Source organism: Rissa tridactyla, chromosome 4, assembly GCF_028500815.1.
Source record: "Rissa tridactyla isolate bRisTri1 chromosome 4, bRisTri1.patW.cur.20221130, whole genome shotgun sequence".
Lineage (NCBI taxonomy): Eukaryota > Metazoa > Chordata > Aves > Charadriiformes > Laridae > Rissa > Rissa tridactyla.
Window position 1 is genome coordinate 71,030,598 of NC_071469.1, and position 27,877 is coordinate 71,058,474.

A 27,877-nucleotide genomic window follows, 5' to 3' on the forward strand; every position below is an offset into this window, starting at 1 on the left:
GGGCAGTGACAGCCCTTTTGTCACAATGCGCTGGGTCCCCTGAGGCGTGGGGGTGGGGCGGTGGGCCGTTGCCCAGTGGCCATAGTGACTGGCCAGGCCTGGCAACACTGTGTGGGAGAGAGGGAGCAGGGACAGAGCTCGGCTCAGCCCGCACCGCTTTCCCCGGCCCCTCGGCGGGCCCTTCCCTGCGCTGCCACCAGCCCAACCCAGCACAGAGGCCGCCACACTTGGTACCGCTGTGGACGCCGTGGCCCCTGGACCACCTGGCCACAACCATGTCGTGCATCCACTACAAGTTCGCTGCCAAGCTGGCGTATGACAGGGTCATCTTCAGCGGCCTGAACATCTGCCTGCGGGACCTCAAGCGCCAGATCATGGCCCGCGAGAAGCTGAAGGCGGCCACCAGCGACTTGCAGATCAGCAACGCCCAGACTGGAGCAGGTGCGTGGGGAGCAGCGCGGGGCCTCGGGGACCCCCCGTGGTGGCCGCGGCCTGCGGGAGCCATGCTGGGCTCTCTGCGGGTCGCCCCAGGTGGCCCGAGTCCAGCCGGGGCCCGTGTCGTGGGCGTGGGGAGCACCAAGAGGGATGCGGGGCGGGGATGAAGCGGGGCGGGAAGCCATGATGAGATTCGGCCGCCATCGGGAGCTGTGACTTGTGCTGGGGGCCTCGCAGAGTAGGTAGAGGTACATTTTGGGAGTCCCGGATTTCTCTCGTAGTGTTGACTAAAACTGTGAAGAGCTTTTGAAAAAGGTTTAATTTGCTTGAAGGGCTTTGCTGCAGAAGGGTCTCTGAATTTGCCTTCAGTTGCTAATGAACTTCTAGCCTGACGAATGCCAGCAGGCTGAATGGCTGCCTGGCTGATGTCCCTTCTGTAACGGCTGGGTCTGTGTAAAGCAGAGCATTAAACCCAGAACGTTCGACGGCAATAAACTGTGATGGGCCCAGTTGTTGTCACCGGGAGAAAAAATGTTTTGAAATAGGCCAAACACGGAGATCCTGTTATGGCAGTTGAGAAACCGAAAGGAAAGTTTTAGGTGAAACATTGATGCTCATAAATATATTAGCCCCTGAAGTATTACTGTAATATACGTCATAGCATTTTTACAAAGTGTGTTTCTTTGTTTCCATGCGTAATCACAACTCAGTGAAGAAGTATGTGCTTCTTGAAAAGTCCTCTTAGTATGTTGAGACGATAACAGCGCGCTGTTACGTATAGGATTTTGCATTTATAGCTGCAAAAGGATCCTCTGGAGTGCTATGTAATTACAAATTAATATGCGTTCTTACAAATTGGCTGATTTTTTTTCTGTGTTTATGTTGTTCCAGAGTACACAGATGACAACGCCCTGATTGCTAAGAACTCGTCGGTAATTGTGAGAAGAATCCCTGTTGGAGGAGTTAAAGCTGCCGGCAAAACATCTGCCATGTGAGTGTCCATAAAGCGTTGAATTCTTGGCTAGGGGTTTCAACGTGTGAACTTTTTTAATGGCTATTAGTTTACGGAGGCATTCTGCTTGTATCTCTCTCGTTAAAGCTGCAGTAAATGTTTGTCGTCGTGGGGCAGATGTTACCGTATCTGTCCCGAAGTAGGCTGACATTTTTAGGCCTGCTGGGAGATGGGGTTCCAACTCCATCAACGGTAACTTTTAAGAGGATTCTCCTGGGTTTGTCCTTGGGGTTGGCTCTTCTGAGACCCAAGTTGTAGATCCTGTTTCCTCTCCGTGGAGAGCTCCCTTATTATATGCGTTTGCTTTTATTGCTTTTATAGCAACGACAGATAGCCATTGTAGTGTAAACTCATAATTTGTTTCCATCTCAGAGGAGATGCCTTCAGGCACTCCCTAGTAATTCTGGACACGGCAGCCTTGTGCTTATAAACGTGGCCTTGCTTTGGGGGTGAATGTATGTATTGAAATATGTGTGCTTAGTGCTACCTTGTCAATGCATCCTCCGCTTCTGGCTGGCTGGCACCCTCCCCGGGTATTGTCATGCTGCCCCAAAATGAGAGGGTAGATGCTGCTGGCATCAAAGATCAAACAAACACCCGTACGTGGGGATAAGGACAGACCAGCACTGCTGTGCTAATGTTGACAATTAACCAGGCAGGTGAGCTTTCTGTTCCTTCAGCTGGAAACATGGCAGAAACCACTGGGAGAGGGGCTGATGTTTGGGAATGATGAAAGTACGCTGCAATGGTGGAGAGGCCTTTCAAACATGCGTTACTTGCCTTGTAGTATGTTCTTCAAGGTAAATGGATGAAGAAACCACTGTATGGCCAAAGAAACGTGACTTTGGAGGGTTTTATTAGTTGCACTGAGTGCACCAAGAGAGAACAGTTTATGTATGCAAATGAATTTCCATATTCACTAGATTATTTAGAACATAATGTTATGATGTTCAGGTTTTGTGATCTGTTTTCACTGCTTTATGTTTGCTACGAGTGCTTTATTTAAAGTTCTGATCACCTTTATTTCTTTTTCTAGAGGCGGAACTGAGCCACTGAGTGGAACATCAAAAATGGTATGTAAAAACACAATCTCACCCTTTTTTCAACACCCTTAATTCTAAACAAGACATTCTAAGCAAATCCTAAACAAATAGCCTTGTGTTAATTCTGCAAACATTAACTTCATGTATTTTCCAGTAAAACACAGTATATATTGCAAATACAGTGTATCTTATTCAGCGTAGTAAAGACTGAGTAATGCCATCGCTTGCGCAGTTCGAATGTGAATATTGGTATTTGTGCCTCAAATGCATTGTATTTCATATTGAACATGCCAGGCTATTTCCTGTATGACTTTGTGTTGAACAGGTGATATATGATGGTTTTTAGATCATGCTGGTTCAAGGTTTGCACACTGATGTGCTACATCTGTCTGTAGCTAGCCAATATGTATGTTTGTATGGGGGTGTGTGGGGTCTTTGTTTGTTGCAACAAAAAATGTTTAGAGCGTATTTTTTTCCCTTTTCCCATTGTATCACTTAGCTTTTGTTTTTAAGTACTTTTTTGCCTAATGCTTTTTGAAAATGTTTTCAAAAGCCACTGAGAAACCATTATTGCTGAACTTGGTACTGTTTCTTGCTTTTGACTCGGGGGCTCAACAAATACCGATCCCAACACATCCCATACGTTTTGAGGACAGTTCCGATTCCTTTTCATGTCCTTAAATACTTGGGTATTTGTTCCTAAAAACTGTACAATTGAAGTGATACTGTTTGAGCCAAGGCAGAGAGCATCGCCTGTCCCAGCAGGGCTGGGTGCTCTGTAGGAGGTGCCTTGGATCAAATGCCACCAGAAGTACACGTTCCAGCCCTGCCCGTAGACTGCAGTGACCCCTTGGTGTCACTGGGACCTGTTGATTGCTTTTCAGAATTGTAGCTGTGTTTCCTCTGGGGTTTTGCCTTTGGGCTTCTCTTGTGGCTGCTCATCTACTAACCCGTAAGAGCTGTTGTATGGTGAGATGGTAAGGAACGGAGGATGGTGAAGGGTCGGTGGCTCAAAGGCCCAGAAGGCGCTGCCTGGAGCCTGGGCTAGCACTTGTAGATGAGGACAGGCTGGGTTTTTCCTTGGCATGTCGGTACATCCAGACTTCTTTGGAAGGACGTGCTGCACTTGCCCCAGCGTCCCAAAGACAGTCTGCAATGCTCTGGGCAAACCCACTTGTTAAATGAGGGCATGGTTAGGAAGAACCGCTTAAGACAGGGAGGAAGTCTAATGTGTTGGGATTATTAACTTTGGGGGGCATGTATGTATTGAGCTGCCCGCCCTGTAAGGGGGCTTGTTCCCGTCCCCACTGCGCTCCTGTTGCCATGGCCCGTGTTCCAGCTGCAACTGCCGGTGCCTGGTGATGGGCACAACACAGCACTGCTCCCCTGCTCCCCACGCAGCCCTTTGCCCCTGCTCCTGACCCCTCAAACAACACACCCAGCCCTTCCTGGGGCCCAAAACCTCTCTGTGTGTGCTGACATTTAGGAGGCATCATGAAAGCCCTAAAGGAGAGGACACTTGTGCTGCCAGAGGTAGGGCCCCACTCCAGGGAGGTGGGCACCCCCACTGCCCGGGCAGGCTGGAGCAGGCACCGTGGGGATGGAGTGGGGTGGGCACCCTGCTCTGGGGAGCTCGGAGGGCCGGGAGCTTGGCTTGCCCTCTCCCCCCACCCCTGCAAGGCCAGGGGCTGGGAGAAGCCTTTCTGGGCTGCTCATGCTCTGCTGGGATCGGGCCTCCCTGCACCGGGGGACACATCCCCCGGGGAGCCCAGGGTCCCCTGGGCTGGTGCCGGAGGGATGCTCGCTGGGAGCAGCTGGGTGCTGCCCGGAGCCTGAGCTGGTGCCTCCGCTGCCCCTTTCCAGGCTGGAGCCCTGGGAGATGATCCCTGCCTGCGGAGCAGCACTGAGCCCAAAGGCTGCCTGCAAAGAGGAGGGAGCTTCTGGGTGCCCAGGCAGGCACGGGGCTGGGGTCTGGGTCTGGGGGGCTGGGGTCTGTGCCCAGGGTCTCCCTGCGGCGCAGGGAGCAGGGCCGCTCACCCCTGCCCGCTCTGGTGCATTTGTGCATAGCGTGGTGCATTTGTGGGTAAAATCCCTGTCACTTTTCTTAACTTCTGCCTGCAGTACCTTTTTGGATCTGGGTGTTTTCAGGGTTGGATGCTGCTTTCATTTCCCAAAGGTTAAGCCTTTCTTTAGTATACCACCACTTTGAATTTACATTGGGAAAAGGGGCAGCATTTTTCTTGAGGTTTGAAAACGCTGTCAGTCTGCTGCTAAAATCTAGATCAGTAACCCAGGGAAATACTTGACTGGTAGTGGTCTAGGTCTGGATTTGGCACTTGGCTTGAATACGGTGTGAAACTGTGTGTTTCAAAATAGTCCTTGTAGTATAAAACTTACTGTGTGATGGTTTTAGTTTTTCATCGTTATTTGAAGTAGAACTGCTTTTTCTTCACTAGAGTGGTGTGAGGCATTACACTAACCCTGGATCACTGGATCCGATCACTCGAGTTGGAGTTACTTTAACTGACCCGGTGACCCCAGCACTTAATGTAGTGCATTTATGTAAGCCACATTTGTAGTATTTGATCTAATTCCGATGGGTTTTTATTTTTTGAAAAGCATTATTTTTCTTGTTGTTTGCTAGCATGTGTATAAACAGGAATCACATGTTCATAAAGTTACCATTCTTTTCGCCTCGTGTGTTCCCTGCCATGTCTGCATTATATTTCTAAGTAGCATCTTACCACCAGCTAACAGAGGTGTCTCAAAAAAGCCCCCAAAAAACCAAAGGAGGGAGGGCAGAAGCCTCGCATCGCTCTTTACGTGACCTCTCTCTCACTGTAAATCAGCGCAGCCTCAGGTGCTTCTAGTGTTGGAGACACAATTAGCTTTAGTCTGAAACCTACCTCAGGTCTTGGTCAAAAGTGTGGGGATTTTGTTTTGTTTTGTTTGAAATACGCATGTTTCTGGATGTATTTCAAAGCAGAACCTGGATCTTAGCGTGGTAGGAATAAATCACTGGAAAGCTTGCCAATTGTTGCTGTAGAGTAAAGCAGCAAACTTAACATTAGTTAAGATTGTTTTAAACAGGATGCACAAAAGCTTATTCTTTGGCTATTGCTTCATCACCTTGTTCTTACGTTAGCTGTCATTCCACGCTTGCAAATGTGTGCTGCTCTCCTGCTGTTACTACAGCCAAAGCACGGAAGGGGATCCTTTTAGTGTGGCTGTGTCAGTGACTGCAAGGATCTCTGTCGTAGTAAACCCCTTCATTTCAGGAATTTGAGCAGCTTATTCTTTTTCTAGACAAGGTGATGGGTTCTTTTTATTGGCTGATGTTTTGGATTGCTGTTTTTGTTTGGGCTTTGTGGGGTATGGCGAGCTTGGCATTTTTAACCTTCTTGAGCGGAGGGGCAGAGTTCATGTTCCAGGGCCGATGTGCGGGTGCTTTATTTTGACAGGCAGCTACACTCTGTTCCTAGAAGCATAACCATGTGCCTGTATCAATGATGGGAAATTAACCATTAGTTTACAAACTACGCTGAAGATAAGTTTCCCGCAGTGATGGGTCCTTCTCAAATAAATATTTTTTTAAAAACCTTTTCAGCTGAAAATTGACAGCCGCCTTACCCCTTCGACTTTCAAGCAGTTGTGAGCATTTGACAAGGGTCCCTCTCTGAGGTATTCGGGAGCAAGCAGTTCATCTCAAGCCAGTTCGATTCATTTAGTTTCTTCTCATTAACCACACGGGCACTCCTAAGCTCTCATAGTTTTGGACTTTGTTTTGGACAAAGACAAATTACACCGGGTTTGAAACGCCTCTTTCAGTGACGCCCAGAGGGTATAGTGTTACTCTCAGACTAGAGTAGAGGTGAACTATCGCTGTGTTTTGACTGTGGAACTTGAATATGTGTTTCATGTTTTGTGAACAGATTGATGACTCTCCTGCACCTCTTTCTCTGGCCCAGCTTGTGAAGGTAAATATATGTATATATATATAATCTTGTCAAATACTTACCCCTACTCCCTCCCCAAAGAAATCGTTTGCTTTGTATTTTTAACTCTGATGCTGTGGTCTATAGCTGGATAGCTGTTGTAATGTGAACAAAACCTTAATTTAATTTTCAATAACTTAAAGTATTTATTTTAACTTTACAATGCGTGTGTATTTTGATACTATCCTGTAAAGAGCAGTTCCCAGCTTGGGCAGAGAGAAGGGGAGTACCTTATCAGCCTCAACGTAACGTTGCAGGATTACTCATCTTCAAGAGACAAAAAAGAAGCCCTTCAGACGCTGTTTACCATTTTTCATACATCTCGTTAATTTTGTGTTGGAAACGAAAACATTTTTTACAGAAGAATGGAATTGGCTGCAAGGTGTGGACATTTCAGGGGGCTTTGCCACAGCCAAAATAGAAGCGTTTCTGTAACGCGGACACTTGCATGGCTATTTCTGAATTGCCGGTCATTACAGTTACAGATCCATTCTTTGAGAGCTGCACAACTTCATAAATTGTAGTGCATCTACAGTGAGCAACACAACCTAATTTGTTTGCACGCAGACTGTGTAAATTCTGAAAAAGCGCCTAATCATTTATTGGAATCTACCAATGTCTATGTGTGGCGTATTAGCAGATGTGACCTCTGAAACTGTTGTAATACCGTGTTTTGCTCTGGAACTGCTTGCATTTTTTGCTCAACAATGCGTAACTTTGTCTGGGAAAGCCCTAGCAATTGCACCTTGTGAAAAGGCGTAGCGCTAGCCAATTAAAACACCAGTCTTTAAAGTTACAAAGATTATAATAAAGGCGGGAGTTCATTTCCAAGAAAGAGGAATCTTTTCCCGCTGGGAACTTCTTCCCTCTCTCACTGCAGTGTGAGACACGTTTCCTAATGTGTACATTTGTGGGGGGGAATAAAGAAAAACAGAAAGAGTTTGGAAGGTATCCACCAAAAGACAGTGGTCTCCATCAGTGCTGTCCCTAAACGTGTCCTGTCTGTGAAGTTCTGGAACCTCACGTGAAGTTTTACTCTAAAATGTGAAAAACTGTCCAAGTGGGGTACACTTTTAGGCTTTTGAGAGAATTTAAGTATTTCAGAAAAATACGGCAGCTCAAACCTGTTACTTTCTCTGACCTCTTTAGTGCAGACTGGCTTAGCATGGAGGCAATGTGTTATCAGGCTTCTGGTTTGTGATTACGACGTATTAAATGCTGTATTTCAATTTTGGTCTATTCCTAGTAATGTTTTGTGGGTTTTGGACGTGCTTTGTAAACCGTTTGGGTTCCAACAAATGAGTGAAGCGTCTGTAAAGTTTTCTGTAAATGTTAATGGAAATGATTTCAGAGATGTCCCTCTGGATTATGTTACTGTTGAGAAAACACTATGTCTAAGAAACAACCATTTAATAAAATGTAGAAACTAGTTTGTTGCTTTTGTGAATGAATGCATATAAAACCAAAGCCACGAGGGGCTGATCTGAAGGATGGGTACCTGAAGGTCCAAATCATTGACAGTCAGTCCCTTAGACCCGGCTTGTAACTGGGCTTGTGTGTAATAAAAGCGTTTTAAGAAATGCTGCTTAAAGAAATCCAGCGGGCTTCCATAATTTGAAGATCTAGCGGTGCACAAGGCTTATATGACAATTTGTATGTTAAAAGGACACAGTCAACTGGAAAAAACCTGCAGGTTTTCCTTACTGTAGTTAAATCACTTAATATGAAGAAGTTAGTAGGGGGAGTCCAAACACGTGGTTTGGACTGCCGAGAGCACGTGATGGCCAAACTTCTACTGCAAAGAGTCTGTTGTCTTGCTGAGGGATTATAAAAAGCTTGATTCCTTTTAACACTTCTGTGTCTGAAGCTGAATTTCAGCAAGCAGAAAGAGCTTCCCCGACTCTTGAGTTGAGTGTCCTTTTAACGCTGCAGAGCGTAAATACTGATAGTTGCATACCTCTTTCTCCAGTAAACGTACAGTGGCTATCTCCTCCTTCCAGTAGTCTGGAGCTTAAAAATCAGTTGAAGAGTACTGGGTAGCGTCATTTTTTCTACACATGGCTTCAGTCCGCTTGGAAGAAAACTGGATTGGTTACACGAGTCTTGATGTGAAGTGCAAACAGAGCCTAAGGTTTTGAGTGCCCAAGAAGTTAACGGGCACATAAACGTCATGTGATGGCGTAAGGACTGCCCAGAACACCTTCAGGACAACAGTATTTTCTATAAGCAGCTGTTTTCATGCAGCCCCAGCTAGCGTTGTGCTGCTCTTTACAGGATGGGGTGAGTGGTCTCGTCTCTGGCTGTGTGGGCGCAAATGTGTTTCTAATGCGTGTGTCAAATGCTTACCTCTTAAACAGACCGACAATCTGGCTGCAGCCAATGCTTCCGAAGAAGACAAAATAAAAGCTATGATGATGCAGTCTTGCCGTGAATACAATCCAATCAAGTAAGTGTCGATAACGTCAAATCTGTTCTTTGAAGATTGTGGACAAATTGTAGAGATGTTTGTTTTAACAAGAGAGACACGTGCATACCTTTTTCTTCTTTTCTCAAAAACCCTTTAGTTACATGACCAAACCCTGGGATACGCCTCCACCATCCTATATATGCTTTCGTTGCGGAAAACCTGGCCACTACATAAAGAACTGCCCAACGAATGGGGTAAGAGTGCAGGGGACTTCTGGTGTTACTTCGCTTTTCCTTTTTCACCTGGCAATTACATAACAAATACAAGAACACTCAGATTAGGCATTGTTTCTCGTGGGGTGAAATCCAGAGGTTATAGGGCAATGTTGCAAACCCCTTCAAAATTCAAGGGAAACCTGGAATTTAAAAGGTAAAATGTTCTTTTTTCTTGGTCGTAGCTATTAAATATGTCCATAGATCTTTCTCTGTGAACTGTCATGCGTATTTTTATGTATTTCAATACTATTAAAAATCTTTCTGGTTTTAACGCTTTTTAATGACAGTTCACAGTGTTTAGAATTCCGTATAAAAGGAAGATGTTTCTCTTGACCCCACCTATTGAATATTTGTGTGTTTTAATGACACAAGTCTCTGGTTGAGTATTCACGCCATCTAACTTTAGTCGCCGAATGCATATGCAACCTTCGTACATATCGATGGTGAACTAAGTTTCTCCAGTGACTGGTTCAGAGCCCTGAATGGGGCTCTCCCTCTGCATTGCGCTGTGGAGGAGGAGTGGGTTTGTGCCTCTCCTCTGAGTGGATGGTGAGCTAAGCCATATGTAATCCTTGCGGAAGCTGAAGTTTAGCAAAAGAATGTCCACGGAGTTCAAAATGCTGCTCAAGTCCTTGAAACATCCTGGCTATATTTCTGTAGGAAAACAAGTATTTTTGGTCGAGTAACCCTTAGGCTAGGTAGAAGGAGAGAATTAAGGGCTTTTGCTGCTTAAATTAATCATCAAAGTGTCATTTTAAGTGTGGGTCTTAAGACGAGCTATGTCTGCATTCCTTTTCTTAACAGGACAAAAATGTTGAGCCTGTTGCCAGAATTAAGAAAAGCACGGGCATTCCAAGGAGTTTCATGATGGAGGTGAAAGATCCCAATACAAAGGGTGCTATGCTGACAAAGAGCGGAACATATGCAATACCAATTATTAATGCGTAAGTATGGAACTAGTTGGGCTGACCAAAAGGTGAAGGAGAGAAACCATGCGTAAATGTCTGAGTGGCAATGCAGCCAAGTTGGCCGGCATCTGTAACCACGGGGGAGGAAGCATTGTCATTGTATGTTAACCTCAAAATCCGTGATGCTTTCTCGTACTAAAATAGGGCGGTCCTACTGTTCATGCCCCGGGAACTCCAGAGCTTGGAAAAGTTTTCCCGTACCCATTGTTAAATTTTTCCTTCCTCACCCGGCCCTCCAGGGAAGCTTATGCTAGCGGAAAGAAGGAGAAGCCTCCCTTCTTACCAGCGGAGCCGTCCTCCTCCTCCTCCTCCTCCGAAGACCCTGTTCCAGATGAGTTGTTATGTCTCATTTGTAAAGAGATAATGACTGATGCGGCCGTTATTCCCTGCTGTGGAAACAGTTATTGTGATGAATGTAAGTGTTACTCCCCGGTTCGTTCACTCCAAACACCACATCTGATTTTCTGAAAGCAGAAACAGGAGATGACAAAATGTCTTTGTTACCAGTTCTATTCCATACTTGAGTGTCCACTGAATAGGAAAGGACTCTTCTCGTATAAAGGAAAAAAAAAGGCAGAAAGCTTTTTTCCTTTTTTACGTATCTTGTTAAATCCTCTTTACATGCGGAAGGACAAGCGTGAGAAGAGTGCACAGCTGCGCAGGTGATTACAGTATTAGATATTGAATGCATTTAGTTTTTCTCACAGCCCTTTCCCTCACACAAAATGGTATAGCCAACTCTGGTCGGCTCAGTATAGCCAACCTTACTGTGGTCTGCCACAAACCGATAGTTAGGCATTTAATCCACATTCTTCTCCACGGGAGAGCTGGTTAAAACCTTCGCAACTCAGTCCTTCTGATGTTCTTTTGAGGTGCGTTTTATTCATTAACCTGGAGGGTGGTGACTTCTCACTGTACTAGAGAGTGGAAAAAAGGACAGTCAAAACATCCAGACGCAGCCGTCTTCAAATGTTACGTTAGTGAAATATCAAAACCGCACAGTTATTTGCTGCATCCTAGAAATGATTTCCATGGTTGAACATTTATAGCTTCATGCTCTCAATTCAAGACCATATTCACTCATTAATCATATATCTCTTTTTATGATTGATTGGAGCCTCCAAAATTTCCTTTTGTTGGCTAAACCTACTTTGATGATTCTAATTACGCACAGGCATTAGAACAACATTGCTGGAGTCTGAGGAACACACGTGCCCAACGTGTCATCAGACAGACGTTTCCCCTGATGCTTTAATTGCCAACATGTTCCTACGCAAGGTAACAGGATGACTTTTACGTAAACTGTAAGACAAGTCTATTTGTAAAAAGCCAAAAGGGAAGAAAATATTAGTTTACATCTCCTCAAAACCTGCTAAATTAAATCGGCTACATTTACTTTTCAAATCCATTATCTGTTGCTGGAGAAGCTGACAACTCTTTAGAGACAGTGGGGCAAATTCAGGTCGCGCTTTTGTTTAACGTGATTGCCTTACTGTCAAATTCGGTGTTAACACTGAAGTATTTTAGATACAGGTACTCTGAGTGACCAGTTGTTACTCTCAGTGTTTAAGGCGATGTGTGCATGTATTTGTGTGTTGATTCATTTTAGGATTGACAGCATTTACAGGACTACACAAGTAATTTTACTCTGTGGAGGCTTTTGTTCATGTATCTACTGAAGTTTCATATTACCTTGTGGTAAATGTTTTTCTGCCTCTAGGCTGTGAACAGCTTCAGCAATGGAAGTGGCTACACAAAAGGGCTCCACCAGACGATTCAGCAGCAGCAGCAGCAGCCGCCACCACCTCCACCAGCACTCATGACTATGACTGTTGCACCTCCTGGACCTTTTCAGTAAGTAAATCTGTAGATCAACATGAACATAAAAGACACCAGGATGCCAAAGTTAGATTCTTCTCCTTGAGCTGCGCTGCCAGCCATTTACGTCTCATTAGTGACAGTTTCAGATAACTGCGGAAGTTCTGTTTAGTGAAAGTCCTCACTTTGAAAGAGGACACTTTGAAAAGTCGGAAGTGTGCCTCCTGCAAGAATGTTCTCAGAAGTATTGCTTGTTTGGGTCCCGTATCAGTCATTCCGTACAGGCTTAGCCTGAGAGAGGAACGCTTTTTCCCCAGGAGCCCTTTCATTTGAAGGGGCTAGCAATTCCTAAAGAAACCATTTTGTTATGGCAAACCTTCTTGAGTGGGTTAATTTCTCTTTAGTACCGAGGAAATAATATTTCCATGAAAAGTGTAAAAGCACAATCCTGGGTAAAATAGGCCAGGTGTTTTCACAGTACTTCTTTCTACAGTATTTCTATAATCAATATTACGATAAGTCAGAGTCATCCTCAGTAATACACAGCATAGTCAGTGACGCGTACAGATTGGATAATAAACACTGAAACACTGTAAATGTGAAATATTTACAGACATGACAGTAGCCCTTCAAAAGACTGTTTGAACAATAAAAATTTGGGGTTTTTTTTGTAGCAATGCTGATAGTGTTATACCTCCTGCTGCTCTGGTGACTGCTGCTGAACCTTCTGCATCTCCCTGGCTGTCGGTCAGCAGTTTGTTGAAAGAGAAGGTAAGTTGTATTTCAACATATGCAGTGATTCTTGCATTTAGTAGAGCTTCTTTTCCAACCGTCTGCATTTACTCACAAGGCCTGTCAGGTTCCTGTACGAAGACAACCAGCATTACCAAGTCTTCCGGGCCCCCAAGGACAATCAGTGCCCACAACTGGTAAGTAACTATAACTTCAGAAATTCTGTAAAGAAATGGCCTTCAGATACACTGAATGGGATTTTTCTCTTTGTCCTCTCCCGACTCCAAAAGGTCGTCATCCAACGAGAGCCAGTACACCTCGCTCAGCAGGTGGCAGACCAGGCTGGGAACTGTAAGTATTCCACAGCAATTCAATCTATTACTGCTTGTAACGAGGCCATAACACGTACCTTATACAACAGCTGATTTACAATGAAGAAAGAATGCACAGATAGCTGTGGAGAATACAAGTGGTAATTAATGTTTAAACGGCTTAATTTGAATTGGCTTTGACGGAGGGAGTCTGTGCTTGCGGTGAGATTATTTAACATAAAACCCCGGTACATGATTGAAAAGAGGACTCTGAGAAACGACGTTTTTTTGAGGACACTATAGTTACATATAAAAATGAAACAGAATCAAAGGATCGGATGGAAAGCCACGCTTTTGATTGCTGGCTGAACAGAGCTGAAAAAATTGATTTCCTGACAGAAACCAGACTCCAACATTCTCTTTTTTTTTTTTTTGACAACTTAGTTGATACTGATTGAGCACATGATTGGAAAAGTCAGTGCTGTTAGTTTCTGACAATTTTGAATTTCTTCAATATAGTCATCTCCAACAGCCAAGCTGCTTTCTCTCAGAGGGAGAGAGAGGAGCCTGCCTTATCTATTGTCGCAGTGTCAAGCTCGTCCTTCCTTTTGGTATAAATTTGTTCTAGGTAGATTGTAAGGGTGCATTGTGTTTCTAAAATCTTAAGATAAATAAATAACAGAAACCAGGATCCATCCCACAGATTGTCTGAAATCTGAAATTCAGTAAGGAAGAAAATAACAGTTCAGGGACAAGAACAGGCCAAATATGTCATCAACAACGTGGGAAGCATTAAGCGTATCAAGGAGTGGCAGAGGAGCGGTGGGCACTCGGCACACGGGAGATGGGAGTCTCTTTTCAGCATGGGCAGCCTCCATGCACAGTCGCAAAGCTGAGTATGAGGAGAGAAGACTGAGGGACGTGCCGGGGATGAGGATGTGGAGGGCAAGTGTGAAGATCAAGAAATGAGTGTCATCTCAAATGAACAGAAAGCAGGGAGAAAAATGCTCGCCACCACGCTCCCGCTTTGTTCTCTTTCCTCTTTAAAATCAGGGCAGAGTCCGTAAGGGAGAAGCAGATTGTGTAGAAGAATGAGGAGGAGTTCCACTCCATCCTTCTGTCATTGGATGGACTGGATGATTCAAGGGATTAGCAGCGATGGGGGTTTCATATGTAGGGTACTAGCTCACATATGGCAGAGGCTACAGCAGACGGACCGTTAGAATTGGGCAGCAGTTGTTAAGGAGCAGGTGTGTCTCTTCCTAAAGGGGAGGAATGATGCTAATGAACATATGCAGAATAATGTGAAATGGTTCTTTAAAAACTAATAAAAGCAAAACTTGTGAAGAAAAAGCTCAGGGTAGCTCATGTCTTCTGTCCCCAAAAATCACATGGGCAGGAGTCTGAACAGCTCTGTTAGTAACGCTGCCAGTAGCTTTCCTAGAGTAATGGCAATGGGTTGTAGTACTAGAGGCTGAGTTCAGAAGCCGTCACTATCCTTGGTTAGAGCTATGATGTGGAAAATTTTGCTAGGCCATGTGGCTAGAAGTGTCCTGTATGTAGAATTGCTGTACAATCCGTATTTTGCTGTATTTTGCATCCTGTACAAATTGCCAAATCAGTAGTGAAGTTAAATGGACTGAGCGGGCATTTTAAAATGGAGCTTTACTGTCTTCAGGCTGAATCGTGTCTTCTTGATGTTTGATAGTGCACTGTAGCCATTAAGACTTGCTCTTTTTGCGTCTTACTGCACCAAAAAGGGTTTGCACTGCATGTCGTGCCTGAGTAGTGAAACACGTGTGCCTTTGCGGACCAGCAGAAGCCAGTATAGGCCACCTTCAGTCAATCAAGAGCTGTGGCAGTTCATGTGACAGAAATGGTGGATATAAACTTACCCTTCCTCTATGCTTTTACACTATCAAAGCAGCAGGTGTTCTCTCTTGTAAGCAGAAACTTTTACATGTTATCACGTTCTCCAATTTGCAGTAGCGTTATGTCAGCAGCTGAAAGCAGCTTTGACATAAGCATATGGAGAGGGGAAAAACCCCCAAACAACTAATTTTGGGAGGAAAAAAATCAACCAGGAGAGTGACTGTTTTGAATTAACTTCATTTATGGTTTTTGTGTTGTTTTTTTTTCTAAGGTCCAAGTCTCCCTATAGTGCTTCATTTTACTCTAGAAGTTCGTGTACCCACTCCAAGTCAAGATCAGGTTCTTCCCGCTCTGGCTCCTACTCTCGATCATTTAGGCGTTCCCCTTCTCGTTCCTTCTCGCGATCACCACCCTATCCAAGAAGAGGCAAAGGGAAGAGTCGTAACTATCGCTCTAGGTCAAGGTCTCCAGCGTTTCGAGGCCAGTCTCCCACTAAACGGACTATACCTCGAGGGGATGGAGAAAGGCAGTACTTTAAGAGATACCGAGAAGTTCCCCCGTATGATATGAAAGCTTACCATGGCAGATCTGTTGACCTGAGAGGTCGCTTTGAAAAGGAGAGATACAGAGAATGGGAACGGAACTATAGAGAATGGTACGAAAAGTTTTACAAGGGCTTTGCTGCTGGCGCTCAACCTCGACCAGCAGTAAATAGAGAGAGCATTTCTCCAGATAGGTCTGGTCCACCTGGGACCAGACGAGAGAATTTGCCATATGCTCGGGGACGCAGGGAAGACTCTCCTGGTGGGCAAAGCCACAGAAGTCATAATAGAGATGGACGTGACCCTGAAAAACCTTCTGGAAGAGAGCGCCACGGCATGAAAGATCCACCACAATCAAATGAGAAGGACATGGAATATCCGCTGGAAGATGGCAAAGGAAATGAATGTAAAAAACACCAGAAGAGAAGAAAAGGGGATGAGAATAAAGGATTTCCCAATGCTGAGTTTGGGACAAAACTCAAACACAAGAAGAAAAAAATCGAAGAAGAGCAAAGAGAAGGATGACTAAAAAGTGAAATCTGTCACTCCACGGAACGACAGATAATGAAAAAAAGAATGAATTCTTAAGTCATCTGTATCAAATTTTCTTAAAATGTGAACGAATTCAAGTGTTGCAAGTAACGGCATGAAGGCGACTGTGCTGCCCTTGAAATATTGCAGCTGGATCTTTACATTGGAGCTTTATAGAAGTGAACATTTTGTTCAGAATTGTGAGTTGTGACAATGCAACGTGAAAGGTTTTGCTGGGGCATCTTAGTTTTAACCACCGTTCATTACTTTGGGTGGAGTTTCAGGTACTGTGAACCTCTTCATGGTTGAGTATGTTTTTTAATTGCCTGCCAGAAGCAGCTGTTACAACCGATTATGAAATATCAGCAGAATGATTTGCAGAATACGCAGAGCCCTGATACGTCACTTTTTGATTACAATAAAATGTTTTCAGTAAACCGTCCAACGTGGTGAGATTTCCAGTGAGAGTGGGAGATTAGCCGAGAAAAGACTAGCGACAGAAAAACGCCAGCAGTAAAAGCTTGCTGGTAGCTTACATGTGTGCAAAATAACACAGCAACGCATTTGGTTTTGAAAAGACTGGTAGGACTTTAAATCTTTTGAACTGGCGCAACGTGGGGAGGTATTGCTGAGAGGTGCACGTTTTTCACGTGCCAAGTGGACTTGGTTTTATATTGTAAAAGGTAGCATATGGCCCCAAACGTACAGCCAGTATTAACAGCTGGGACTGACTGTTTTAAAATACTGTTACGTGTGAAGCTGTCACATTTCAACATTGTTCTAGTTTGTTTAGAAAGCTGTTGTCATTTGCCAGCAAACATTTACACACATGCTTTAAGATGCCTTGTAATCTGTATTTCCTCTCATAACTCTGCTGATCCCCAGGATGCTTGTGTTTTTGAAACAGAACCTTCAGTAGTAGCATTTTCACATGGTGGTGCCATGACACAGACCTAACCCTTCCATTAATAGTGGGGTTCAGCAGATGAGTTTGGCAGAAGAAGAAAGCCCACTAGAAAGTCAGGCTTCTGCTTTAAACTGCTTTGAACAGTGACAATCTAGAAGGCATAAATTTAATTAGCGGGATCTTTTTAAGACAGACGTAATTTAAAAAAAAAAAAAAAAAAAAAAAAAGAAGTGGCAGTGGTGGGTGTTGCTCCACTGCCAGAAAGCCAGCACGGTAGGAAATACTTCTCGTTGTGCATTAAGGGCATAACATCACGGTAACGGTTGAATTCAGTAGGGAAAGCCCTTGACTGTTTGGCTGTTGGGATTTGCCCCAAAGGAGTTCTGTTTGGAAGTACGATAAATTAAAGCAGCATTTTAGGGCTTCCCATTCGCAGAGACTATTTTGTTCAAAAAGTGTCATAGTTTATAGGTACTGTTACTGGGGTATTTAGGACTATACAGGAATAGCGAATAGTAAATAGTAAATAGTACTAGGGATAATCCATCTTGCTTTGCAGTGGGGGTGACTATCACATTTTAAATATTGGGTTAGAGACTGGGCATCCTCTACTTCTCAGGGTTAAAACAAGAACAAACCAGAATTAGTCCTGGATTTCAGTTCCTGTAGTTTGTGCCTTCTCGTGTCAGGGCGTTCCTGGTGGATTTCAGGTGTTTTCTGCACAAGGCAAAGCAGGCTTTCCAGTTCAGCGACTCAAATTTTGACTTCCCAGAATCAAAAAGCACCGGTCCATCCTAGTCGTTCAGCGTGCTCACCCGGCATTTCCTATGTGTGCTCCAGGGAACTCGTATCACCAAAGCCAACTCCAGATGTGTGAGAATTTCAGGCAGCTCCGACTCTCCCTTTGCATGGTCTGTGCTCGTGATGATGAGGCCACTGAAAACCAAAGACTTCTTTCTCACCAGTCCCTGTGAACATACTTTGGCCTAATGAGAGACTGAAAATTTAGGACTCGGTGAAATGGGATTCTTATAAGAGTTGGAATGTGTGAAGTATGCCTTATTATCAAGGTTCAGAATACTTAGTAATTGCATGGAAGTAAAATTTTGGACGTTTCTTTATGGAATAGCTCCATAAAACCAGGCAGAATCCCCTATTGTTATATCACCTTGTGCCGAAAAAGCTGTAGTCGAAGCCTGTCAAGCTCAGTTAAACTCTCCTCTCTTTTCAGAGCACTGTAGCAGCATTCCAGGTGATTTTTCAGTCTCCTGTGAATTTAGTTTACTCTGCATGTGGAGTTTCTTATGATTACTTTTTTCCAGGCTTTCTGAGCTGCAGAACACCTGGAATGCAGCTATGCTCCGGCCTGAGTAGTTAATTTTTACTACATGCGTGTTTAGAAGTCTCCTGACCGAACTTCTGAAGTTCTTAGGCAGTGCCGACAGCAGTGTGAAGGGAGGTATGCGAGCAGGGCGCTCTGGGTGAGGGTAAATGCTGGAACACGTCTGACTCCAGGCGGTGAAATACAGTTCAGGTGGTGAAACCGCAGTGAAGGAAAGCACGCTTACAGAGAGTTCAGGTGGTGAAACCACAGTGAAGGAAAGCACGCTTACAGAGCAAAATCAGTTTGGACTGTTGTTCAGACATAAGAAACAGATGTTGACTCAGTGACTAAATTTAGTATGTTCCTTCTGGAACAATACTGCTTGGTCATCTGCTAGAGGTTAAGTGTGGTCCGTTCCATGGAAATGATCACAGATCCCACGGTCTGTCTTCAGAAAACCCTTGGACCAAGATACCTCATCTCCCCTCTTCAGGTGAGGCGGAACGGGTCTGAGCGGTTTGAACACACCGACACGTGGCAACTCTTCAGCTGGAAAAGCTCAGGCAGAGACGTAGGTGGTTGGAAAATCTAAGTGGAAATGACCAAACAGAAAGCTCCCCCAAAGTGGGTGACAGACTCGGCGGTTATCATCCACAGCTCTGAAAAAAAGAACTGTGTGAAGAAGACAAAGGCATAAGGCACAGGATAATGTCGTGCATGGCTAGAGGTAAAATCAAGAAACCTAGGACACGAAATGAATTTTAGTTAGAGCCCCTAATAATTGTTTTGCATTTTAAAAGTAAAGGCCAGGAAGGAAAAGCTTATATCTATTGCCTAACGAGAGAGAAGAAATAACGGTTGGAACAGTAGCGGCAAATACATTTTTCCTTAGTCTTCACCAGAAAAGGTTGATTGTAACCAGCTTCAGGGAAATTTAGGTCAGTAAAATACCAGGATCATGGGCCAGAGAAAAGAGTATGTTAAACAATGTTTCGGATAAAACAACTGCTTGGGTAGTCAGGGTACGAGCCAAAGGGCCTTTTACAAGCCGAGGGATGGCGTTACACCTCTGCCGACTGAAGAGTAAACCTTGTACCTACCTTCAAAGGGGAAAAGAGCTGGATTGTGTTTACATATTTGTTGTAATATCACTCCAAATTTGGCCGATTATTTTATAGTGTATAAACACACAGGAGATAAGAGGAGGAGGAACAGTCATGCTCAAACTGAAGAACAAGAGTCAGACCTGGGCCTGTCTCTACAAACTCTGGCTGTGAGAGCACGGTGTGGAAACCTGAGCGCTGCCGCAGATGAGAACAACGTGTGTTTACACGTTTGTTGGAGTCCTCTGCACAAGAAGGCCATGGACCTCTTGGAACGGGTCCAGAGGAGGGCCATGAAGATGCTCAGAGGGCTGGAGCCCCTCTGCTGTGAGGACCGGCGGAGAGAGCCGGGGTTGTTCTGCCTGGAGAAGAGAAGGCGCCAGGAGACCTTAGAGCTGCCTTCCAGTCCCTAAAGGGGGCCTACAGGAAAGGTGGGGAGGGACCCTTGATCACGGAGTGGAGCCATAGGACGACAAGAGGCATCAGTGAACAGAGCATCCTGTTTCTCCTTATCAGAGAGTTCGTTATATGGTGGGGCTTCCTCAGCACGAGACACCACCTCCTCTGGTGGCATTCCGGAGTCTTTGCCTTCAGGCCAGTTTGTCATCACTTCTACAATTCTTGGACAATTTGGGTTTCCTATTCCAGCTCACTGCGTGATTAAGGCAACCCACTTACTCCAGGTAGCATCGGGAGCATGATGAGTAGAAGGAACTTTGCCTTTGAACATCCAGCCCAGCACTGGCCATGGGGGCACCAGGAGGAGCTGTGCTCGGGTACCAATTACCTCTGAAGCAGCTCCAACTCCTTCACATGCTGCCAGAATTTCTTTCTCAGCTGGAGTATAGTTGGCCTTGGAGCCTTTGTATCCTCAACCTCAGAATCCTAGGGGTCGACCTCGAGTCTCCCCTGGTGCCTTCTGCCAGAGGCTCCAGGTAGGTCCATTGTCCCCGGCTGCAGTGGAGAGCACATTTTTAATGTCCCGTCCTGTTCCGACTGCTCTAAGAGCTGCTGCATGCACAGTCTCTTGTTTAATTTGCTTAAAGGCCTGTCGTGGCTCAGGACCCCGCCTAAAATCCTTTTTCTTTCCAGTCCCTTCATAGAGAGGTTTCACAATCTGCTTATAACCTGGAATGTGCATGCTACAGAAACCCACAACACCTGCAACGGCTTGTGTTTCCTTTTTGTTAGGAGGTGGCGACATAGCTGTTCTTTTGTTAATCACATCCATTGGGGTCTGGCGACGAGCATCTTGCCACTTGAGTCCCAAGAACTGGATGTCTCCTGCAGGTCCCTTGACCTTACCTCTTTTCATGGCAAAACCCACTTTCAGAAGGGTCTTGGTTATTTTCTGACCTTTCTTGAAACCTTCTTCTGCTGCATTACCCCACACAATCATATCATCAATGTATTGCATGTGTCCTGGAGCCCCAGCCTTCTCCAGTGCAGTCTGGACCAGCCCATGGCAAATAGCAGGGCTGTCTTTCCACCCCTGGGGCAGTCCATACTGGATGCCTCTGCAGGCGAAAGCAAACTGTGGCCTGCACCCTGCTGCTGAAGGAAGAGAGAAAAATGCATTAGCAGGGTCAATTGGAGCATACCATTTGGCTGCCTTTGACTCCAGTTGATGTTGCACTTCTAGCAGGTCTGGCACAGCAGCAGTCAGTGGTGGTGTGGCTTCCTTTGGGCCATGGTAATCTACTGTTAATCTCCCGTCTCCATCAGACTTCCACACTGGCCATATTGGGCTGTTAAAGGGTGAGCGAGTCTTGCTGAGCACTCCTTGGGTCTCCATCTGACGAACCAGGTTCTGGATGGGAATCAGGGAGTCTCGGTCGGTGCAGTACTGTCGTCAATGATCTGTGGCAGTAGCAACTGGCACCTGCTGTTCTTTAACCTTCAGCAGTCCCACCACAGACGGGTCAGCGGAAAGGCCAGGTAAGGCAGACAGCTGTGTATTGTCCTCAGTCTCTCCAGCTGCTGTACCAAAAGCCCACCAATACCCTTTCAGGTCTTTGAAATACCCTCTCTTGAGGCAGCCTATGCCAAGGATGCACGGAGCAACAGGGCCAGTCACAACGGGATGCGGCTCCCCTTTATTCCCTGTTAGGCTCACTTCAGCCTCCAGTGCAGTCAGTTCTCGAGACCCGCCTGTCCCACCAGAAATAGTGACAGATTTTGCCCCTTTATGATTCGAAGGCAACAGGGTACACTGCGCACTGCACTATTAGCAGAGGAGTTCCTATGCGGACCAGAGAACCGCTTACCAAGGAGTGGAGCAGCCACCCTCCTGGAAGAATTCTCTCTTTGCTCTGCTTTGCCTTGCAACTCAAGCTTTCGTGCTCGTGGTACCGGGGTAGATTTTCTACCCCATTTACTCCTGTGCTCTCCATAGTCGCAGCGGCAAAGCCACAGGAAATCCCAGAGCGGGTCCTGTTTCTCTTGAATGGGTTTCGTGGGAGGGTGTTATTTCTGAATGGCCGAGAGTGGGACGGTTCAGAGGAAGAGTGGGATTCTTTCTCCAGCCTGGACAGTTGAAAAAACAGTTTGTAATTTTTCTTAGCTGTTACCTCGTTTTGCTTGGCTGTTGTCTTGGTCGTTTCCTCGATTTTCTCAGTCATTTTTTCCACACCTGCAACAGGAAGGGGACAAGAGGGACTGCCTTCATATTGTCGTACCCTGCTAGCCACTTCATTTACATTTGGTGCATAAGGAAAGAAGGTAGAAAAACTGGCAGGGTCCTCCTCAGCCAGGGGCCATAGACGCAGCCCCAAGCCATTGATGCAGCCCCAAGCCATTGATGCAGACCCAAGCCATTGATGCCTCGCCTTTTCCACAGAGCGTGGGAGCTGGGAGGGAACACCCCATTGGTCAGTTTGGGTCACCTGACCTGCCCAGGCCTTCCCGCAGCTGCCAGCCCTGCCCAGGGGAAACACGCCAGTCACTGCCCCTGCTGGCCCCAGCAGGCAGTGTGGGCAAGAGGCTCTCCCTGAGCAGAGAGCTGGCTCTGCTGCGCCCCAGCCCGGGGCTGGTGGTTGCTTGCGTGCAGTCGTGAGGCACAGCTCCCTGTTGGAGTGGCCTCCCCAGCCCATCTGCCGGCTCCCCGGGCACTTGAGGGTGCAGCCCAGCAGGGCCCGGCAGGGACTTGGGCATCTGCACTTTGCTGAAGTGTTGCCTGAGCTCCTCCTCTGCCCGCTGAGCCCAGCAGATCCTCTCACCCCAGGGGAAGCTCTTCTCTGCTCGGGCCTTTTCCCTGGGTGTGTGGGGCCTGGCATGTCTGGAGGCTGGTCTGGCTGGGACCCTCATGGCCCAGGGGGACTGGCAGAACCTAGAGCAGCCTCAAGCGCTGGCACAGGCGAGTGAAGACCAGGAGGGTTGTAAAAGGGTGCCAAACACGTCCTGACCCGTGAGCGTCTCATGAGCTTAACGATGAGAATTCTTCCCAGCAGCTCGTGCGGGGCTCTGTTTTGCAGCTGTGCTGAAAAGAGCCCGGAGGGCCCCAGGATGCGCTAGTTCTTGCAGTGCTTGCGCGGCACCGAGGGCTGTTCTGCTCCTCAGACTGCAAGCCAGCGAGTGTGCTGGGGGTGCCCAAGAGGCTGGGAGGGGACAGAGTGGGGACATCTGAGGCCAACCGCCCAAAGGCATATCCCACAGCCTACCACAGCGTGCTCAGCAATGAAACTGGGTGGGGGTGGGGGGCGAAGGTTGGCGGGGTCTGCCCTTGCTCGGGGCCTGGCTGGGCATCGCTGGCTTGCTGGTCGGCAATGGCTTTCTTTTGCATCCCTTGTTTTCCTTGGGCTTTCTTTTCCGCTCTCCTTGTTTCTAAGCCACCACTTTTCTCCCTTTCCCCCTTCCGATGCTCCCCCTGCACCCCACTGCGCAGGAGCGAGGGAGCGGCTGTGTGGTGCTGAGCTGCTGGCCAGGCTTCAGCCACACCAGCCTGTGAGCAAAATTGTGCCCTCCCGAAGGGGAGAGGGCTCCCCCTTCCTCCTCCATCACGCCGCGGGCATCCCCTCTATCCCACTGGCATGCACCAGAGCCTCAGCATTTGGCCCACGTTCCTCCTCGTCAAACCTGCAAATGGCCACTCAAAGGATTTTGCTGTGTCTAACGAGAAAAGATCACCTTTAACACTGGAGTGACATTTCCCTGCGCTTCCTTGCTTCAGCTGCTTAGAAGGGCAACCTCCATCCCACTTGTGTCTGGACAGCAGAAATTTGGTTGCCAAAAATGTTTGCTCAGAAAAGGAGCTGCTGCCTGCAGAGAAATCAATGTGACCGATGGAAAAGAGGAGACGTCTGCACCCTCAAAGAGGAGGTTGGCCCTGCGGCCCCCTGCCTTCGCCAGCGGCCATTTCCCTCTCCTGCTCTTCTGCACCAAAAGGGATCCGACTCCGGGCACCCAGCAGCGACTTGGTTTACTGAAAGTTTAAAGCAATAAATGAGCTTTGGATGTATCTGAATATGAACATCTCTGACTCCTTTCTGAAAGGAGACCTGCTGCCAATTGTGACACGTTTGTAAATGAGAAAAGAACTGGTGTGCGAAAGCAATCCACCTTCCCCATGTACCAGCGTTCTTAATATATGTAGTATTAGTGACACTTCAGAGTTTCAAATGGGAAAGCAACCCTTGCAGCTCCAAGGCAAGGGATGAACGTGCAATTTTTCATTTCTTGATCATTTACCAGATTGCCGCCCTTGCTGATTTTCTACTGCAACATTTCTTTTCAAATCATTGTACGCGCCACTGTTCCTGGTTACATCAAAAGAAACCTGCACCATTTTAACACATATGCTGGCCTGTCTCGTCCGAAAAGAAGTTGAATTTTACCCTGTTGGGGAAAATTGGAAACACGAGGATTGGAACCCCTCCCAAACTCCACCAAGGGCACCCAATGCCCTCCAAAGCCTCCCTTGAACCATCTAATGGCCCCCAAGAGCCTCCTAAGTCCCACCCACAGGACCCAAAAAACCCTCAATATCCCCCCAGGGAACCCCAAATACCCATGGGAACCCCACCAAGTTGCATAGACCTGTACATGTCTTCATATGTGGTCCTATCTGCTAGAATTGTGTCTTTTCTAGAGACTGCCAGTGGAGTTGCATTTTTTCTTGTTGTATGGGGTTGAAAATGCGTATACTACATGGGCAGACGATTAGGATTCTGTTGCAGTTCATGTATTTATAACAAAACTTCCAATCCTGCTGTATTCGTGGTATTTTTACTGGCATTAGTGGAAGGAGGTGGTTGGTATTTTCAGGGTCCATTCAGCTTTCTGGCTGGCTTTGCAAAACTGACATAAGCATGTGCACTGAGGAGATGTGGGCCTTGAACCTGGTAGCGTTGCTGCCTCAAACCGCTAGCTCTTGAGAGAGCTTCTGTTAAACACAAGTGTTTTTCAGGTACCAAGCTTCCAAGGCGAGGCTGGCAAGCATTTTTCTTTTCTAGCTACGGTAGATGCTCATGGCAATAATGCCTTACAGTGAGCAATATACGCTGCTACTTGTTTTGAAAGCTTGCTTTCTCTGTCTATTTTCCTGTTTCCCAAATGCCTCTTTCCCCCTCTTTGCTTTCTTTTAAAAGCTTGGAGTCTTTTAGAAACGGTGCCTAGAGCTGTGTACATCTTTTATTTCCTCTCCTGTGTGGAAGTCCACAGAGCCCAGGGACCCTACGGCTCTGCCCCACGGCAACATGGACCGTGGGGACCCAGACCTCGGCCCCACAGAGGGGCTGTGGAGGGGCTCACGGCCGGTCCCGGTCCCCCCCACGTCTGTGATGTCATTATGGGGCACGTTCCAGATCCACCGGACAGGCAGGGGTTCTACTATGATGTTGGAGGGAGGGCAAGGACCAAGTGCTGTGAGCACCCCAGAGAGAAGCATCTCCCACTGCCCCAGGCTTCGAGGTGGGCGATAGCTTGGCTTGCACCGCATACTCCTCCTCACCCAGGGAGAGGAAGATGAGTGCAGTGGCTTGCCCCGCCTTCCATGGGCTTTGCCCAGAAGGGAAGCTGGGCGATGGGATCATCAGCGTGGACGGCATTGAATTCATTGCTTACAAGATGATCCTCTCCAGCTGCAGTCCGTACTTCAGGTGAGTGCTTGAAGGAGGAGGGGATGGGGCCAAACAGTATTTCCTGCTCTGTGCCACACTGTGCCTTCGTGTATCTCCAGCGCTTCCCTCGGCCCTCAAACTTTCCTCCAGCAGTTCCCCCTAGTCCTGGTACCTCCTCGGACACCAACATTCATCCACAAGCTGGGATCGAACAGCAGCGCTGGAAGTGGTGTCTGGCGAAGCCCCAGATACGGTGCAGGGCTGGGAGCGTGGCCAGCCTGGCTGGCCTGGTTTGCCTTCCCCACACACCGTTACTCTCTGGTGTTCTTGTTGAAGCAAGGTGCCCACTTGCCCTGTGGCTCCTTATTAAAACAACCGGCTAGTAAAAGATTCCTTCATAAAACTCCCCGGCCTCCCAGCATGGCTACTGCTAGTGCCCAAATTGGTGGCCGGGGAAGGAGGCACAGGGGATAATGGGGTCAGGGTGTCACACAGCAAGGCCGCTTTCTTCCCCAGCGCTGCTTTGTTTTTTTCAGGGCTTTGTTCTCCAGCAACTGGAGCAATGCCGAGAGGAAGGTCTATAAGATCCCCGGCACTTCCTCTGAAATGATGAGGCTCCTTATGGAATATGCCTACACCGGGACAGTGAGGGTCACGGATGACAACGTTGAAAGTTTGCTCATCGCAGCAGACCAGTTCAATGTCCTGGACATCGTCAGACTGTGCTGCGAGTTCTTAAAATCCCAGCTGTGCTTGGAAAATTGTGTCGGCATCTGGAGATTCACAGGCTACTACTACTGTCCTGACCTGCGAGAAGCAGCCCATGAGTTCATCCTGCATCACTTTGAGGAGGTGAGCAGGGTGTCCACAGAGTTTGTGGCGCTCTCCTTCAATGACCTGGAACGCCTGCTGGAGAAGGATGAGCTCCCTGTGAAAGAAGAGGCCGTGTTCGAGGCCGTTCTGAAATGGGTTGCTCATGACCTGCAGAACAGGAGGCAGCACGTTGTAGTCTTGCTGGGCAAGGAAGGGTGGAAGTGTGGACAGAAGGGATTTTTTTTCTCTAAATAAACTCAGCGTTACTGACAGTTAAGACTTTGCTTAAAAATTTTGAACTCATACGTGCGCAGTGGTATGAATTTGTAGTCCATGTTCCCTGTACTTACACGTCCCTCATGCAAATCTGCAAGTGCCATTTCTATCAGTTTCACAGGAACTAGATTTTCATCAGTGTCCCAGAAGGTCTTATTGACCAGCTCTTTGAAGAGCTGGAAGTTTGCTTTCCTGAAATTCAGGGTCCTGACTTTACTCTTCCCCACATGCCCAGACCCCTCGGGACTGTGCACTCCGCCAGCGCCTGACCACCGCAGCCCAGGCTGCCTCCAATCTTGATGTCACCCATTAGCTCATTTGCGTTGGTGCCCTTCAGGTCCAGTATGGCCGCTCCTCTGGTGGGGCTGTCTATCACCTGGCTCAAGAAGTTATCTTCAAGGCACTCGGTTCTGGCAGTCTCCTGGATTGCCTACAGCTTGCTGTACTACTATTCCAGCAGCTGTGGGGGTGGCGGAAGTCCCCCAGCAGGATGAGAAGCTGTGAGCGCGATGCCTGCTGATGTAGCTGGAGGAAGAAGGCTTCGCCAATAGGCTCCCCTTGATCGGGCGGCCTGGAGCAGACACCAACCCCAAGGCTCCCTCTGTTGCCTGGCTCTCTAATTCTTACCCATAAGCTTTCAACCTGCTCTTGGCTATTCTTTAGAGACAGCTGTTCACACTCTACCTGTTTCTTGACCTAGAGGGTAGCTCCTCTGTCCCCGCTTCCTCCCCTGTTGCTGGCCATGGATAGTCACACTCCAGTCATGGGATTCGTCCCACCAGGTTTCAGGAATGGCAACTAGGTGTCAGCTTTCCAGCAGCGCGGCAGCTTCCAGCTCCTCCCGTTTGTTGCCCATGCTGCATGCATTGGTGTCGAGGCACTTTATAGCTGGTCTGTCAGCCATCTCACCTTCTTAGAGGAACACACCTTGATTCCTTTGAGCTATTTACTGGTGTTCCCCTCTTTTCTCCTCCCCTCTTGACTCCTCCCCTTTTGGCTCCCCCCCATTACCTCAGGAGCCATTCCCTCATCTCTGTAAGACTTCAAGCGTCCTCCAGTGTTCCCAGCACGTGTCAGACCAACAGGCTGAGTGCCCTTGCTAGCACCCCAACCCTCTACCTTGGTGTGTTGTCCCACCACTTGTCACGGCCAAGCCTGATATTGTCCCCCTGCCCTTTCAAGCCTAGTTTAAGTCAATGAGCTCTGCTCACTTGTGAGCGAAGACCCTCTTCCCCCTTTCAGAAAGGTGAATCCCATCTGACGCCAGCAAGCCTTGTGCTGTGCAGGCCGCCCCATTCTCGGAAACCCCAAAATTGTATGGGTGACATCAGCCACAGAGCCACGTATTAATAGACTGTGTCCATCTATTTCTTCCTATGTTGCTGCCCACAACGGGAAGGAGAGAGGAGAAAATACCCTGTGGTTCAGATTTCCTTACCAACTGTCCCGAGGCCCCG

At 47.2% G+C, this 27,877-nt stretch overlaps 2 protein-coding genes across 2 annotated transcripts; both read left to right on the plus strand.

The window, feature by feature from the left end:
* Window positions 1-275: 275 nt before the first annotated feature.
* LOC128908643 (E3 ubiquitin-protein ligase RBBP6-like) lies at window positions 276-15,935 on the plus strand. The gene is made up of 13 exons (XM_054199292.1): window positions 276-441; window positions 1,327-1,426; window positions 2,484-2,535; window positions 6,423-6,467; window positions 8,843-8,931; window positions 9,050-9,146; window positions 9,972-10,111; window positions 10,375-10,550; window positions 11,310-11,413; window positions 11,856-11,989; window positions 12,628-12,724; window positions 12,827-12,882; window positions 15,140-15,935. The coding sequence occupies exons 1-13, from the start codon at window positions 276-278 to the stop codon at window positions 15,933-15,935; spliced, it is 2,052 nt and encodes a 683-aa protein (XP_054055267.1).
* Window positions 15,936-21,130: 5,195 nt separating this feature from the next.
* Window positions 21,131-26,399, plus strand: LOC128908644 (kelch-like protein 10). Its single transcript, XM_054199293.1, has 3 exons — window positions 21,131-21,213; window positions 25,227-25,370; window positions 25,868-26,399. Exons 1-3 carry the CDS (start codon window positions 21,131-21,133, stop codon window positions 26,397-26,399), a joined length of 759 nt encoding a protein of 252 aa, XP_054055268.1.
* The last annotated feature ends 1,478 nt before the right edge of the window (window positions 26,400-27,877 follow it).

What these genes read in the sequence shown, in the direction of transcription:
- LOC128908644 (XM_054199293.1), top strand. Translation starts at nt 21,131, where the DNA reads ATGATCTGTGGCAGTAGCAACTGGCACCTGCTGTTCTTTAACCTTCAG. An exon ending in CGGGTCAGCGGAAAGGCCAG is followed by an intron (nt 21,214 to 25,226) that starts GTAAGGCAGACA and finishes CTCCTCACCCAG; the next exon opens with GGAGAGGAAGATGAGTGCAG. An exon ending in AGCTGCAGTCCGTACTTCAG is followed by an intron (nt 25,371 to 25,867) that starts GTGAGTGCTTGA and finishes TGTTTTTTTCAG; the next exon opens with GGCTTTGTTCTCCAGCAACT.
- LOC128908643 (XM_054199292.1), top strand. Translation starts at nt 276, where the DNA reads ATGTCGTGCATCCACTACAAGTTCGCTGCCAAGCTGGCGTATGACAGG. An exon ending in GCCGGCAAAACATCTGCCAT is followed by an intron (nt 1,427 to 2,483) that starts GTGAGTGTCCAT and finishes TTCTTTTTCTAG; the next exon opens with AGGCGGAACTGAGCCACTGA. An exon ending in CCAACATGTTCCTACGCAAG is followed by an intron (nt 11,414 to 11,855) that starts GTAACAGGATGA and finishes TTCTGCCTCTAG; the next exon opens with GCTGTGAACAGCTTCAGCAA.